This window comes from Gouania willdenowi, chromosome 6 (genome assembly GCF_900634775.1).
Source record: "Gouania willdenowi chromosome 6, fGouWil2.1, whole genome shotgun sequence".
NCBI classification, from domain to species: domain Eukaryota; kingdom Metazoa; phylum Chordata; class Actinopteri; order Blenniiformes; family Gobiesocidae; genus Gouania; species Gouania willdenowi.
The window spans coordinates 20,179,246-20,194,272 of record NC_041049.1 but is presented as its reverse complement, the minus strand read 5'-3'; the positions used below and the strand labels follow the sequence as shown (position 1 = coordinate 20,194,272).

At 38.9% G+C, this 15,027-nt stretch overlaps 1 protein-coding gene across 10 annotated transcripts in view; it reads right to left on the bottom strand.

Moving 5' to 3' along the window:
• The window catches only part of lrmp (lymphoid-restricted membrane protein), a 36,512-nt gene that overhangs the window by 19,663 nt on the left and 1,822 nt on the right, over nucleotides 1-15,027 (bottom strand). For 7 of the 10 annotated variants that reach the window (XM_028448919.1, XM_028448922.1, XM_028448926.1 and 4 more), the window contains exons 2-17: nucleotides 13,443-14,173; nucleotides 9,556-9,666; nucleotides 8,820-9,000; nucleotides 7,469-7,521; nucleotides 7,292-7,367; nucleotides 6,937-7,095; nucleotides 6,743-6,860; nucleotides 5,691-5,741; nucleotides 5,451-5,540; nucleotides 5,225-5,281; nucleotides 5,027-5,086; nucleotides 3,925-3,989; nucleotides 3,743-3,836; nucleotides 3,287-3,433; nucleotides 1,518-1,613; nucleotides 841-992 (exon numbers count right to left, since the gene is read on the bottom strand). In XM_028448919.1, coding sequence (XP_028304720.1) covers nucleotides 841-992; nucleotides 1,518-1,613; nucleotides 3,287-3,433; nucleotides 3,743-3,836; nucleotides 3,925-3,989; nucleotides 5,027-5,086; nucleotides 5,225-5,281; nucleotides 5,451-5,540; nucleotides 5,691-5,741; nucleotides 6,743-6,860; nucleotides 6,937-7,095; nucleotides 7,292-7,367; nucleotides 7,469-7,521; nucleotides 8,820-9,000; nucleotides 9,556-9,666; nucleotides 13,443-14,118 — 2,186 coding nt within the window. In that variant the 5' untranslated portion in view covers nucleotides 14,119-14,173. The remainder of the gene's footprint in view (nucleotides 1-840; nucleotides 993-1,517; nucleotides 1,614-3,286; nucleotides 3,434-3,742; nucleotides 3,837-3,924; nucleotides 3,990-5,026; nucleotides 5,087-5,224; nucleotides 5,282-5,450; nucleotides 5,541-5,690; nucleotides 5,742-6,742; nucleotides 6,861-6,936; nucleotides 7,096-7,291; nucleotides 7,368-7,468; nucleotides 7,522-8,819; nucleotides 9,001-9,555; nucleotides 9,667-13,442; nucleotides 14,174-15,027) is intronic. The other 3 variants (XM_028448921.1, XM_028448929.1, XM_028448923.1) reach the window with 2 other exon arrangements.

Below are 15,027 nucleotides of genomic sequence, written 5' to 3'. Positions count from 1 at the left end.
CCGGTCAACTGAGACAAAGTGCTGGCAAAAAGAGCCCAACTCACTGACACCTGCTAACACTGAAACTGTGCTGAAATATTAGAGTCAGAGGTAATGTGCTCCAAGTGACAAATTGTTTCATCTTTATAGTCAAGCCAGGTACATAAGCCTATAGTTTGCATTTTTATCAATCAATGAATCAAAACTCATTTGTATAGCACTTCTAATGCAGGTTATAAAACACAGTCTTTCACATTAAAGACAAAAGTGTTGGTATAGCAGATTTCATACACAAGGAAATGCAATGTCATTTGCATGACTAAAAAGTCAAAGTTTAAAAATTAATAAGAACATTAAAACATTTAATAAGGTTTAAAACCAACAGTAAAAACATTAAATCAGCAATAACATTATTATTAAAAAATCTCCACGTCAGTCATTGGCGGAAAAGAAAAGGAGTGTCTTTAATAAAAAATGTTAACATTGGTTGCTGACTTAATCTCTGCTTGCAAAAGGAACAAAAAAACGAACAAGAAAAAAATAAAAAAAATCATAATGTCCACACGACGCCAATGTTTGTAGTAGGTAGTATACGGTAAGTAAAACACAGCAAAATGTATTTAACATTTAAAAGATACTCCTAGTGTTCATCAGCATTTTGTTTCAATCTTAAGTGGTGCAACTTTACTGAAAAAATTAAATTTTTCTAGCTTCCCCCCCTCGACATCTGTTAAATAAGTTAACAATCAACGCATTTACAAAACATTAAAATTTCTTGTCCTTAAAAAAATGATATGTTAGAAATGAGCCACTGGGGGTTCTTTTGTACACAAACAAGGGTGGACATTAAAACCTACTCACCTGATGGAAAGGTGGAGGATCTCAGTGCGGGACCGTCTCATGTTACTGGCCATCTTGACCAGTTCTTTCTCCAATGAATCTGTGTACTGGGCCAGCTGGTCCAGGCTGAGGACCCAGTCTGCCCTCTTCGTGTCCAGCTCTGCCTGTACCGTCTGTGGCAAAACAAGGCCAAAAAGGTTAGCGCCTCGTTAAGAGAGAGGTCGTTTATTCCTCCACACCCAAGGTAGTGTCAACACCATCAAAAAGTTTTGACACCAAAATCCATGTTAGAGAAAGAAACAAATAGATGTGTAATGGTGGAGCATGAGTGCACTGATTATTTCTGTCTCATGTGTTTACTGCTGTACAGCAATACGTGGCTAATGAATGCAGAATGGTAACAATGTAGGAGGAGGGGGAAGGAGAAAGAAACAGTGAGCAGGACAGAGAGATGCAGAGAGTGAGGGAGGAGGGGAGTGTGTTGTCCTCATGGAACAACACATCGAAAACGCTCGGCCTGTTGGAGAGTTATGCAAGTGAGAGATCTTCAAAGAGGTGGGATAGTGGGTGGAAAGGAGAGCTATGGCATCTCGTGGAGGCAGAGGAAGGAAGAGTTCATGTTTTACAGTTAGATAATGCTCTGCATACTCTACCAATTACAGTGTGCAAATACACTACATTTTCAAAGCATGCCTGACCTGAATATTTGGGATAGCCTCAAGCTGCGTGTGGTCCTCCAACAAGCTTTGAATTGTCAACAAGACCGAGCTGGTTTCTTCATTGAAGTCCTTCTGCTGTGGAATGGAAAGAATATTCAGATAATTCAAAACAGAAAAAAATGTTCAGATTAAAATGTTTCAATAACTATTTCTTCCTGTTAAAAGGGAGTCGTTTCTTCCTACTGTTGCTAAATGCTTGTTCGTGTGGATCTCGTTGGGTTTTTTCCTTCTTATTATGAATATTATCTTTTGATAAGCGCACTGAGATGACTGTTGTAAATTGTGCTATACAAATAAAGTTGAATTGAATAGAATAATGACCATCAAATTCGAATTGATAATCTTTATGGCTGTGTCAGATGATAGTATTGTGAGATGGATTAATTCAAACAGTGAGTGAAAATTTAAAAAACACTCAAGTATGAATTTTTCCCAACAACTAATGTTTCTAGTTTAAGATGTAAAAAATGTAATTTACATAGAAACCTTGATTTCACAACCATTCAAACAACATCTGTACTTGGGGGTGTTGAAAATAGATGCATCACGACGCAGAAGGTGGACAACTGCATCTATGCAGGGACATGACATCACAGATTATAGCATTGTAATACTGCTTCATTTTCTGCTCGCAACAGGACAATGAAGTTGTAAAGTTCAAAATTACTTTCAGTTATTCTAAATGTACCTAGTATTTTAAAAACACATTTTGGATTTTATGAATGGAACAGAAGAATTCCGGGTTTCACTTCCTGTGGAAGATGCTGGGGCCACGGTAGGAGCCTTCATCACGTAGCTGCATGTAATGTAATTCCAGGTTAGGGCGTTAATCTAATGAAGAAGCAGAGGATGTAGATGATCCTAAAACATTGGTTCTTAACCTTATTGGAGGTACTGAACCCTGGAAGCTTTATCAGTGCATCGATAATTGGAAAAATAAAATATAATTTCTTCAAAACGTGGGTAGGTTTATATTTAATTTGGATACAAATGTGAGCCTGGGCTGATTTTTAATTTCAATGCTAAAAGATTAATAATTAAAAATAAAATATAATTGTTATTGTGATTTCTCTTTTAACAAACTATTGTATCATTTAATTGTATTTTGTGAAACACACTGTCTTGAACCTTGCCGAACCCCTGAGACTGATTCACTGAACCCCTGGGGTTTGCTTGAATCCAGGTAAATAACTACTGTGCTAAAACTTTAATATGCAAGTTTTTCTTTGAAGAAAGATTGATTTTCAGCCCCCATGACTATCATTTTTAAAAATGGATTCATTTTTATTTTTTATTGAATTGAATTTATTGTATTTTGATTGTTTTTCTTCAAGGCACATCAAAATAACAAAATGTGCAATCATCCATCTTGACATCTCGCGCACCGCCCCAGGGGGTGCACTGCTCTAATACACTACTTTGATGAAAGATGTATATTTGTGAGACATTTTCACACAAATATGTGCACAACAACAATGGAGTTCATACTTATCCAACCGCTTGTATTCACTGATGAAAAATAAAACTTGGGCCCTGGGCAGTGATGTATATTTCAAGGATGAAGTGGGATTGTGGAATTGAATCGAATTGTTGACGTGACCATTGTGATTGAATGGTGAGACCAGTGAAAATGCTCTAAGCCCTAAAAAATATGTTCTTTCATGCAAACGTTTGCAAAATACTAGTGAAATAGTTTACCTCTAACCAATTAAAAGTCAGCTTCACGTAAAGTCATTCAGTCTGATTACCATTTTGTTTAGAAGACTCTTAAAATCCAGAGACATCTGCTCAGGCGTGGGTCCCTGCAGCATCAGCAACACCTCCTTGTCCAATGTTTCATCCAATGGGGACACAAAACCCATTGTGGAAGGAAAATGGTCTATTCCATTAGGAACCTATAAGCATGGCCAGAACATATTAGATTAAACTGTGAGAATGGGAGGGAAACACTGAGTATGCTCAATACGTCTGTCTATCTCGGTGCATAATCACATACTATATACATCATGTATGTAAATGAAATGCTTAACCAAAGCTGTAATGTGAGAGGACTGTAATCTTTAGGAAATTAATATAAGAAGATTTTACCACCTGATATAAGTACATACACTTACTAAAAAGGAAAAAGTTTGAATTAGTTGTGTCAAAGACTGCTGCAAAATCAAAGACAAGCAGAAAGTGAGACAGACTGGAGGAGTGCTGACCTCCAGTGGTGACTGAGCCTGAGCCAGTTCTGCTTGAAGCGATCCTAAACTGCTTTGGTTCAACTTGTAGGCCAGCGACAGAGGCAGACTGGCCCTGTTAGAGAAAGATCACATCCAAACCAATCAACTTTTTCAGAAGTATAAACTTAAAGTTTAAAACATGGTGTTTTTAATCCACATACCCAGCAAGGTCTGGTAGGATCATCTGCAACTGGTTCTCCAACTTAGTCTTGTGCAATCTCAACAGCTGGAGTAAATAATAGATGAGCCAAGAAAGACTTATTTTATCATACAAGATACAAATCAGCTATGAGGTCATTTCTCTCCCACTATTAAACTGAATGAGTGAGGTCTAAAAAAAAAAAAAAAGAAGAAAGAAATGAAAAAGAAAGCAAACCACTATGTTTAACTATAGTGACAAAAATATCTCTTCTGAACCCAACATTTGAGATTTCTCTGAACTGTCTAGACCAGGGGTCGGTGACCTTTACTCTCAAAGGAAAAAATTTGCCTAATCTCACCTGGGTTTAAGTCCTTCCAGAGCAGATATAATATCGATTCATTTTATTAGTCAATGGATTTGAAAGGCAACAAAATATAACTTAAATTTGACAACACATGATCAGGTCGGTCAACATCATGCATATTAAGCAAGTGTCACGGTCTGAGTTTGCCTCCGTGCTGAGATGATAACCCTAACCCTAACATAATCCAATAAACAAATAAAAAATGTGTCCGTTCACTTTGAAAACAAAAATGAATTAATATTTTTTTAGTAAAAATTCATTTTTTGATAACGTGCATATACAATCTCAGTACGATGTGAACTCAGTACATGACACCGGCATATCTTTATCCCCACACAAATAAAATCTTCCAGAATAGTCTTTTTGTTGGTTTAGTTATCTTACCAGGGATTTAAAACTTAATGTTAGCCAGAAGTGCAAGGAGAGTTGATGGTCTGTAGATGTTTCTGGATGTGAAATAGGAAGGTGGCAGAGTTGTTGCACAATGTGTTTTATTTTTAGTCATTAATCGTCAATATCCTCTGTAAGAAATAGTTTATTTCTTAATTTATTTTTTTTTCAAGCTATAGGGAGCCATTGCAAAAGAGTCAAAGAGCCACATGAGGCTCCAGAGCCGCAGGTTACAGACCCCTAGTCTAGACTAATCATGCTCCTAATCTGTGGCAGAAATTGATTTATAAAAAAGGAAAATAGTGAGTGCTATTAATGCACACATGCAGAAGCTGAAAAAACACAAGCTGAGGTTGAACACACCAACCTCTGTGATGGAGGAGTATTCCTCCACTGCTGCCTTCAGCTCATCAATATGTCTGCTCTTCTACAAAGACAAGAAGGCAGAACAAATATAACTGAGGAGAGTTTGAACACACAGGCATCTTAATTCATGGGACCAACTGTTTTATTATGAACACATTTTAATTTATTTGCTAAAATTATCAGAAGACGTAGCACTGACCTCCAAAATCACAGCTTCTTTTTCACTAATGACTGCATCAAAAGAGTGAATCTGCAACTGTGGTCAGAGAAAGGTGTCATATTATGAAGAAAGCCCAGTTTAAAAGGGTTTAAATGAAAAGTGAACAAATTAATGAAAATGACACATGAAACAATAATAATGAGATGTCTAAAATAAAAGAAGAAAAATACATCTAAATGAAATACTTCATAGATAATAAATACACTTTTGGACGGACCTGGAGGTCAGCATTAATGTCACACAGCTCTGCTAATTTCCTCTGAAGCTCTTCCGTCTCCAATGTGACCTTGAAATTCTGAGGACCATCAGAGGGGAGTAGGTCATCCTATTAAACACTCAAACAAACTTGTGACAAAGTGATTTCCAAGGAATCTATAAAACTGGAAAAGATTAATAGCGGTAGCTGATTTTATTTAAAATAAAAATACTAAATTGAGTGGGATACCTCCTCCTGTAGAGAAGCAATCTTGGCTATTAGACTTTGATTTTCTCTCTCCTGAAAAGAGTTACAAAAAATATTAAGGATGCTGCTTTTAATGGAGTGTGTGTCATTATTATAAGTTAAAAGTTATTTGGACTGTGCAGAGAGACAGTGAGCTTAACAGCATTAATGTTGCTAATGTACAACACAATTAGTGCAGTGATATTTGCAGGTGATTTAATAAACTGGATACAATAAGGCAGTTCAAACACTCGATTATTTTTATTTATCTATTTATTTCTACAGTTGGCTAGTCCAGGATATGACAAGAAGCCACATGCACAGGGACACAATTGTGTGAGATTAAACGAGTAAGGAAACCCATTAATACCCAAGGAGAAAACTCTACCCAATAAGCCAGATATTCAGTTATCTGGATCATTCACACTTTAAAGGCTTGGAAGACTTTTATATCCCCTTAATACAGTGAGACTAAATGTGTGGGTACCCTTCAAGAAAATGCAATAAAATGTGAAATCTAAATTTGAGCCAGATGAAACCCGTTGGGTTAACTGAGGGACCAACCTAACAACACAATTTCATACAGATCAGTCAATTACAAAACGAGATGGTATTATTTTTATTTCAGCAATGATTAGAAATAGGGATTTGGAGATTTTTTAAACTAATCTAGAATCAGTATATTGGTCCTGATCCCCTCCAAAATTGTTATGGAATGTTCCATGGCATAAGGTTTATCTTTGGTTAAAATCCTTTAAGTACTTTTAGTGCAATCCTGCTCACAGGCAAACAAACTAATAAACGCCAGTGAAATTATTACCTACTTTTTAATTGAGATATTACCCTCTTTCTTTCTTTTACAGGATGCCATGATGATGATGAGCATATATTTGCTGTATGGTTCTAGTTTCAGACTGGCATTAACTGTCAGTTTGGCAGTAGAACTTTAAGTATTTGCACTTTGAAAAGAAAATGTGAAAAATATAAATAGGACAGCACTAAGACTTATATAAGAACAATGTAAATTCAGAGCTCATGATAAAAGTGTAACTGACCATATTTTTACTGTGCGCCGAGGCAAGAGCTCGACCTTCCTCTGTACAGGTCAGCGAGGCCTTCATCTCCTCCACTTCCTCCTTCAGCATTTTCTCCTTTTGTGTGAGCAGTTGGTTACTGTGTGTAAGGACATCGAAAGAGGTATCATCAAAGTGCCTGTAGCAGCGCAGTGTGTCCACACAACCAGTCTTACGCTTTGGCCTGACTGCGCAGTGCCTCGTTCTCCTCTGCCAGCTTCTGGTTGCTCTCCTCCATATTCTCCACGACCTGCTTCAGCTTCTTCACCTCGTCTTGGAGCTTGTGGTTGCTCATCTGCAGATCGGCCACGCAGTATACCAGCTCTGATGTTTCACTGAGGGGGAGAAAACACAAAAGCACAGTCACAAGAAAAGCACTTCAGTCTATTCAATCAAAGTGATAACATGTTAAAGGGTGCAATTTTATGATTCATCATAACCCCATGCATTTTCTATAACAGCAGGCCTATTCTAGAGACAATGATAGGAAAATGTTTTGCTTTCTAAACACACTACATCCACGTGTCTTACAACTCTGCCCTGGACGCCTCTCCCCCAAAGGCCTCCAAGCTCCCTGAAGTCATATTAAGCAGCTTAGACCTTTTAGCTGAAACAAATAAGGACAACCAATAAATATTTTTGAAAACTACCCAATTACATCACTATACCAAAAACTTTTGCATCTTTATTAATATAAAAAACTTTTACCTGCCAAGCCATCTTTTACCGGGTCTTGAGTGACATCATCAGTTGGCCCCTCACTAGGATCAAAGCAAGTTGGTTAAACTTCAAAAAGCTACAGATCCTATGCTCAGAAGTAGAAAGCAATCTGATATACTTGCAGTGACTGTAGAAAGCTACATACTGAATGCTGCTTGGTAAACTAACCAGCTTCTGATGGACGTTCTAGTCCAGTTAATTATTCATCGTGACAGTTGTGAGAGTGACAATGTAATGCAGGGCAAATAGAAGGACTAATAACAGTCAACTAATTTGCAAACATTAACTTGCTTAAAGCTGCTGGAGACATTTTTTTCTTATCAGTCCTCAAAGATCAATAAATTGAAGATAATTTGGTAAAAAAAATAAAAAACATGTAAGGCATCAATTGAAGCTTGAAAGTTTGTTTTGATCCCCAATGTAAAAACTCCATTTATCAACATTGTTGGAAAAGTCTCGCACATTGCATTGTGAGATGCAGATTCCTGTAGATGGATGCATAGAAGTGTATTTTACTCCACTCTCACATTGATTTCTTGAGTTTGCCCCTAAAAACTCTGCCAAAGAGGCTTTCCAACATTTTTCTTTTTTTATGGACTGAAAGTTGCGAGAAAAAAAAACAAAAAACAATGGCAGATGTTTTTTTTGAGGTTTACACAGAAAGATCCAAATCAGGCCAAAATGGAATGTTTCCAGGAGTGAGGTGATATCACAGGGAATATCAGGAACATAGAACAAAAAAAAGTCAAGGGAAGAAACAGGAAATCACAGTAAGAATGAAAGAAAAACACTTCCATGCATCCATCTACAGGACTCTCCATCCTACAATGCAAAGTGTGAAACTTTCTTAATAATGTCAATAAGAGACAGTTTACAGTGTAGATCAAAACAAACTTTTGAGTGACAATTTCAGCTTTTTACATCTTTTGAGCAAAAGATCTTTGATTTATTGATCTATAGAACTCACAGTGTCTTTATCAGATCAAAAAATATCACCCCAGCAGCTTTAATATATTTTTATGTGGGTGTAACAAACTTCACGTTTCACATATTTCATTGTAAATTCCTTAAAATGGCATTTTGAAAACTCTGCCAACAGCATTGACAATCATGCAAAAAGATTTATTTTTATCATCCTCTACTTTGGGGGTTATGGAAACATGCAACCCACACAAGGAGAGCTGGGATAAGTGGCTGGTTTTCTCTTGATCACTGTGAGGCAATAACAATAAAATATAACAATAGCTTCACAGCACAGTGAAGCCCACAGAGATTTAGTTTACCATTGAACAAAAAGCTAGTTATTGTCATAAAACCACACAAATTCATCTTTCAGTACCCATTATTACGGCAATCATCAATCCACTCCCGCATGACAGCATGATAGGTGTCCAAATCAATGGAGACATCTTTTTGTTCTGGGTCCAGCATGTTGCAAAGGTCCTCTAATCCACTGTCTCCTGAGCTGCGGCTGGTGGTATGCCGCAAATAGTCCACAATGTGAGAGACATACACTTTACCTGAAAGAGGAGAGCATCTCGGTTTTCAAGTATGAGCTTTCTTTCTCTGCTTACGAACTTTCATACTGTAAACACTGCTGCTGTGCAGCCTATCCTTTCCCAATGAAATATTTTCTTCTTCTCAACACCCACAGATATCTTGTTGCACACCATGGTTATAGGTGTAGGCAGCAAAAGCAGTAACCATAGTAACAAAGTCAAAGTGAACTTTTCAAATAGCCATTTTTCACACTTTTTTGTGATGACTTATTCTTCACACGGTTACTAAAATGGTAAATGGTTGGCTCTTTCTCATGACAGTGCTAGCTCATGGATTTCACTAAAAACATCATTGATACTAGTAGTCCCTCCAAATTTCCATGAAAATGGACAGAAAAAAAAAAAAAAACTTCATTTTCTTTGTTTCAAAATTGGGCCGTCCCCAGTATAACACAGAAATGCCTTACATGTATGTTTGTAGGTTCACATGCTATTTTTCCAGCAGAAAACAATTTGATAAATCTCCATTTTAATCTTGCTGGAAGGCAAATGAATGATGTGTGACTTCTAGCATACCTCTACGCTGGGTGTCACAAGCGTGAAAAATAGTGTCCAGTAGGTTCTCCTCACAAATGAGACTGATCTCTGCCATGTTCTCCTTTCTGTTGTCTGAAGCAAGTGAAGATCCTAAAAGACAGATGAACCAAACACATGGTGCATTGATGTATAAAAACCAGGCACATGATAATATTTTCTTCAGGCACAGTTGAAAACTCATAACCACAGTCAGTTGACCGGATAGGCTCTTCCATACATGTGACCTAAAACATTTTGAGTGTATGTTTTAGAACAGTGCTCTATAACAGGGGGCTCTAAGTAGCTCGCCAAGCAAATCCAAAATATAAATAAATAAAAGATAAAAAATGAAAAGAATCTACCCTATGCATAAACAAAACCTCACTCATAGCAAACTATCTACAACTTTCGATCTATCTAACCACCATCAGTACCCTATCACCCACCCCAAAATGAATATCGACCAATCATGTTTGAGTAACAATAAGGCAAGACGGGGGTTAATGCTAATATTCCTGAGCCGAACGTGAACGCAATTAAAGAACAAACATGGATTGTATTTTAACGGGACTGAAGCTAGCAAACAACTACACAATGAGTGAGGCAGGACCATCGAGAAAAAACAGAAGGCGTACCATTTCCATCAAGAGTGGGAGACTGAGTATTTCTTCACAAGTGTAAAAGACAGGTGTGTGCGCTTGATTTGCGGGACGAGTCGGGAAAAAAGGCAATGTGGAGCAGCACCTCAATACACTTCATAAGAAGTTTGACCGGGATTATCCTTCTGGCAGCCGCCAGCGGTCAGCTAAGGTGAGAGAGCAGAAAGTGGGATTGCAACGGCAATGGGGGAAATTTGGATTGCAGCAGCTCCAAAAAAAAAAAAAAAAAAAAAAAACAGAAACAGGAAAGTTGGAGACCCCTGGTTTAGAAGCAAGTCACAGTTGAGCCTCAAACATCAGGGTAGTGATATTTAGTCAAATTTGACAAAATATAATAAATAGATAGTAATTTTATGTTCCAAAATACTTTGTCTTTTATCCAATTCTGTATTTCTTGCAATGGATTTAGCAAAAAAGAGGAACTGAGTTCAATCTGTATTATTTTTTTTTAATGGCAATTGTTTGAAATTAAATGCTTGCTTTTAGTCCTAAACTACAATATTGTTTTTGCAGCCTTAAGGAGGCACAAGCCTGTGTTTGCCTTGTGCCGATCCCAAGCCCAGATAAATGCAAAGGGTTGTGTCGGGAATCAAATGTAAAACCTATGCCAAATTGAACATGCAAATCAAATGACTTCCATACTGGATTGTTTGAGGCCTGGGTTCTTCACACCCAACATCGGCACTGTTGACCTACAGCAGGGGTGGCCAATCCTGGTCCTCAAGAGCCACTGTCCAGCATGTTTTAGTCGTTTCCCTCTTTCAACACACCTGATTGAAATGACAAGGATCGTTATCAGGCTTCTGCAGAGCTTGATGATGAGTTAATAATTTGAATCAGGTGTGTTGGAAGAAGGAAACATCTAAAACACGCTAGATAGTGGCTCTTGAGGACAAGGATTGGCCACCCCTGACTAAGAGGGTACCAGTGGAAATCGGACTACTGTTGGCCAAAAAGTAGAAGAGAAAGGCGCATTCGGCAAAGAGAAGAGGAAAAGCAAGAGTCTGGGACTGAGAGTAGGGATGATGACAGGGAAACCTAAGAGAGTGGGTTGATGTTACAGAGGAGGAAGGTGGACATTCTGTGTCAAGGAGACCAGGTGGAAAGGTAGCAAGGCTAGGAGCCTCATCTCGGTCCTTATCTTGAAGGAGCAGTTTGTTAGGAATGTGTGATGTTTGAACCTAGAAATTGAAAGTTTGATGCCAAATGTTGTTGATGGTTATGCCCCACATGTCTGTGAGCTAGAAGAGAAGGAGAGGCCAGACGTGTGATAAAGTATTTTGGAGAGCTGATGAATGAGGAAAATGAAGAGTATGTGAGGGGATTGTTGTGCTGAAGGATAAGTAACACAGATTAGTAAAGCTGAAGTGAGGCAGGCATTAAAGAGGATGAAGAGTGGAAAGGCAGTTGATCCTGGTAAAATACCTGTGGAGGTATGGAAGTTTTAGGAGAGGTGGCAGTAGAGTTTTACAATGTTGTCCAACAAGGTCTTAGACAGAAGATGTCTGGGGAATGGAGGAAAAGAGGGCTGATGCTCATTTTTTAGAACAAAAGAGACGTGCAGAGTTGTGGCAACTACAGAGAAATAAAGTTGAGGAGTCATTCAATTATGTTATGGGAAAGAAGTTGAAGCTCGACGAACCCCCAATTCCCACTGGATGCAGCTCCGCTGCGTTACGTCACTGCCGCGTCACCGGAGCTGATAGGTTTCCACTTTAATCTGTTAATTTCCACCGGGTCCGCTGCAGTGTGTGTCTGCTCCTTCCCAGCTGCGTTAGTCCAGTGCCTTCCGCCCGATATACGCAGCGCTTCTATTTCTTGCGGACACCGGAGCACGACACATAAATCAGTACAGAGCAAAGGAAGCTAAACAGGAAATTAAGCTCGTATTCCGCAATGAAATATCAGATTACTTTTCAAAATAAAACACTTCAGAACGTCAAAATGTGTAAAAACAAAATCACATTCACTATATTATTTCTTCTCATACTGTAACTGCACTGTAAACTGCAGAAACTTTGATTTAGTTCATGTTTTAATGGTGCAGTTTTACCTTTTCTCTGTTGGCTGTTGCTAAAAAATGTGGCTATGACAAATCCAGAGTCCAACCTTCTTGTACTCCTTCGTTAGGAACACTGTTTATCTGTATATTGTTGCGTTCATAACACATACCTTTAACTGCGTTCTCGCATAATTATATAAATATCGTGAGAACTGCTCTGTCTCGTGACGTCACAGTCGTCCAACTGGAGTGCACCGTGGCGCACTGAAAACGCAACCGGTGGGGATTACGGCTGACAGCGGGGGAAAAACCAGATCTGTGCCGTGGCGCAGTGGAGACGTATCCAGTGGAAACCCCCAGTTAGGGTAGCAGTGAGCATTAGTGAGCAGCAGTATGGTTTTATGCCCAGAAAGAGTACAACAGATGCAGTGTTTGCTTTGAGGATATTGACAGAGAAGTACAGATAAGGTCAGAGGGAGCTACATTGTGTCTTTGTAGATCTAGAGAAAGCTTATGACAGAGTGCCCAGAGAGAGGAACTCTGTAGTAACAGAGAAGTATGTTAGAGTGGAGCAGGGCATGGATGAGCGCTATATAGTGGTGAGATGTGCTGTAGGTGTGACAGGAGTTCAAGGTGGAGGAGGGACTGCATCAAGGATCAGCTTTGGGCCCCTTCTTGTTGCGATGATGATGGACAGACTGACAGATGAGGTTAGACAGGACGCTCCATGGACTATGATGTTTGCAGATGACATTGTGATCTGTAGTTAGCGCAGGGAGCAGGTGGAGGAACCCAAGTGGAGCGGTGATGTTACAGGGACTGGAGTAGAGATAAAGACGGTGGAGGATTTTAAGTACTTGGGGTCAACAGTTCAAAACAATGAAGAGTGTGGAAAAGAGATGAAGGAACGGGGGAGAAAAGTGTTGGTGTGACGTGTGATTAAAGAGTATCAGCACGAATGAAAGGAAAGGTGTAGATGGTAGTCAGAGGAGCCATGTTGTATGGTTTAGAGCAGTCGTTCCCAAAATGCAGATTTATTTTGATCTTATTTTAATTTAATTCCATTTAATCCATTTTTCAAAACTCATAGAATGTTAATGCTTGTTTTGTGATAGTAACTGTAACATTAAAGCAAAGATAATTATGGTAACCCTGATGTTTTTTTCAATAAATCTTAGTGTTCTCTCTTCAGCTTCAAGAATTAGTGAAAGATGTTTGGATCCTACCTCCATCTTCCAACGACAGGCTTTTAACAACCAGAGCTGGGTAGGGCAGGTCCCACTCTGAGATTAATCCGTCTGCAGAGCAGAAATTCAGGTTGTATGACAACGTACTGCGACTTGGAGTGAAAGTACGAGACAGACGTGACTTGCCACTTGGCATCTTCTCGCTCTTCGGCTCCATTGACTGTAGTCCTTTTGTGAACGTGAAATATGGAGAGTCCTTTGGCTGACATGTGGGTGTCGAGCAATACCTCTGCCATGTTTTTGTTTGGCTTAAATCACTTCTCCCATCTGCACCTCTCCTCTCTCCTAGAGTGCTAGTGACAGTGTATGTGACATTCGCTGATGTGGTAGAGTTGCACACGGGAGTGGACACAATGGACGGAGGAGTTGAGGGACACAAGCTGCTCTTATGGGAAGTGGCAGACGCTGGCATTTCCATTCCCTTCTCCTTCCTTTGCTCCCCCTCCTCTCTGTACAAAGCCCCTTTCTTCAGAATGGCCTCCAGGTTGCGCCTGATTCCGCTCTGAGGGCTGTCGTAGCTGTTGGTACAGAGTTTGGGGATCCGGAAAGGTGAGTTGGGTTCTCGGTCACCCTGCCACTGGATAGTCTGTAGTTTTCGGCAGATGCTGTCTACAGGGTTGTGACGTCGGGAAGGCTGAGGCGTACAATAGTCCATGCTGCTGATGACGCTGTAGCAGTGCTGGCCTTGTGGTGAGAGGGAAGGCTGAAGTCTATGGCGAAAATAAGCAGAAATTGATTAATGATGAGTGGAGTTCACTCAAATACAGACAACAGAAACATTTTAAAATGGAAACACATGGACTTATTTCTCAATTGAGTGAAAATAGACATTTAAATTTAGAGATCAGTGTTTCTCTTTTGGGGGTACGCAATGGCACTACAGGAGATAAAGTGGAAAATTAACAAACAAAAACGTTAAAAATATGGGGTTTGTTTTAGTTAAAAAGCAATATAATGAATACAATGTTTTTTTTATTTGTTGTCAATGTCAGTTTTATTTTTTTAAGTGTCTATTGATACAGAAACGTATCAATAGCCTATAGGACAATCGGTACATTTTCCGAGTAGTCTAGGCCAATCCATCCGCTAACGTGGGTACGAATCCCACTGTTGTCATATATATTTTTTCATTTTAACATATTTAACATGGCAAATTCCACCTTTAAAAATAAATAAACAAAAAAAAAAACATTTTAGGGGATTTCCTGGGTTAGGGATAGGATTAGGGCTAAAATAAAAGGGTTAGCTTGGTAGCTTAAAATAAATATGAGCAAAAATAAAACTGACAAAACTTTAGGTCACGCGGTGCACCTATCACGTCACCTAAACTGGCCAATGAGGGGCGTTCCGTATGAATAGACTAGAAGTCTATTGATACGTTTCTGTATGAATAGCCACAGCCTTTATTTATCTAACACATCAAACATTAAAACAGCCAGTGGCACACCAAAGTGCTTGACAGTGAAGAGAGCAAATAACACCATAAAGCATAAAGACATTTAGCAACAATAAGACACCACCACTAAAACATTAAATGATTAAAAAAATTCTTTAAGCTCTGCCG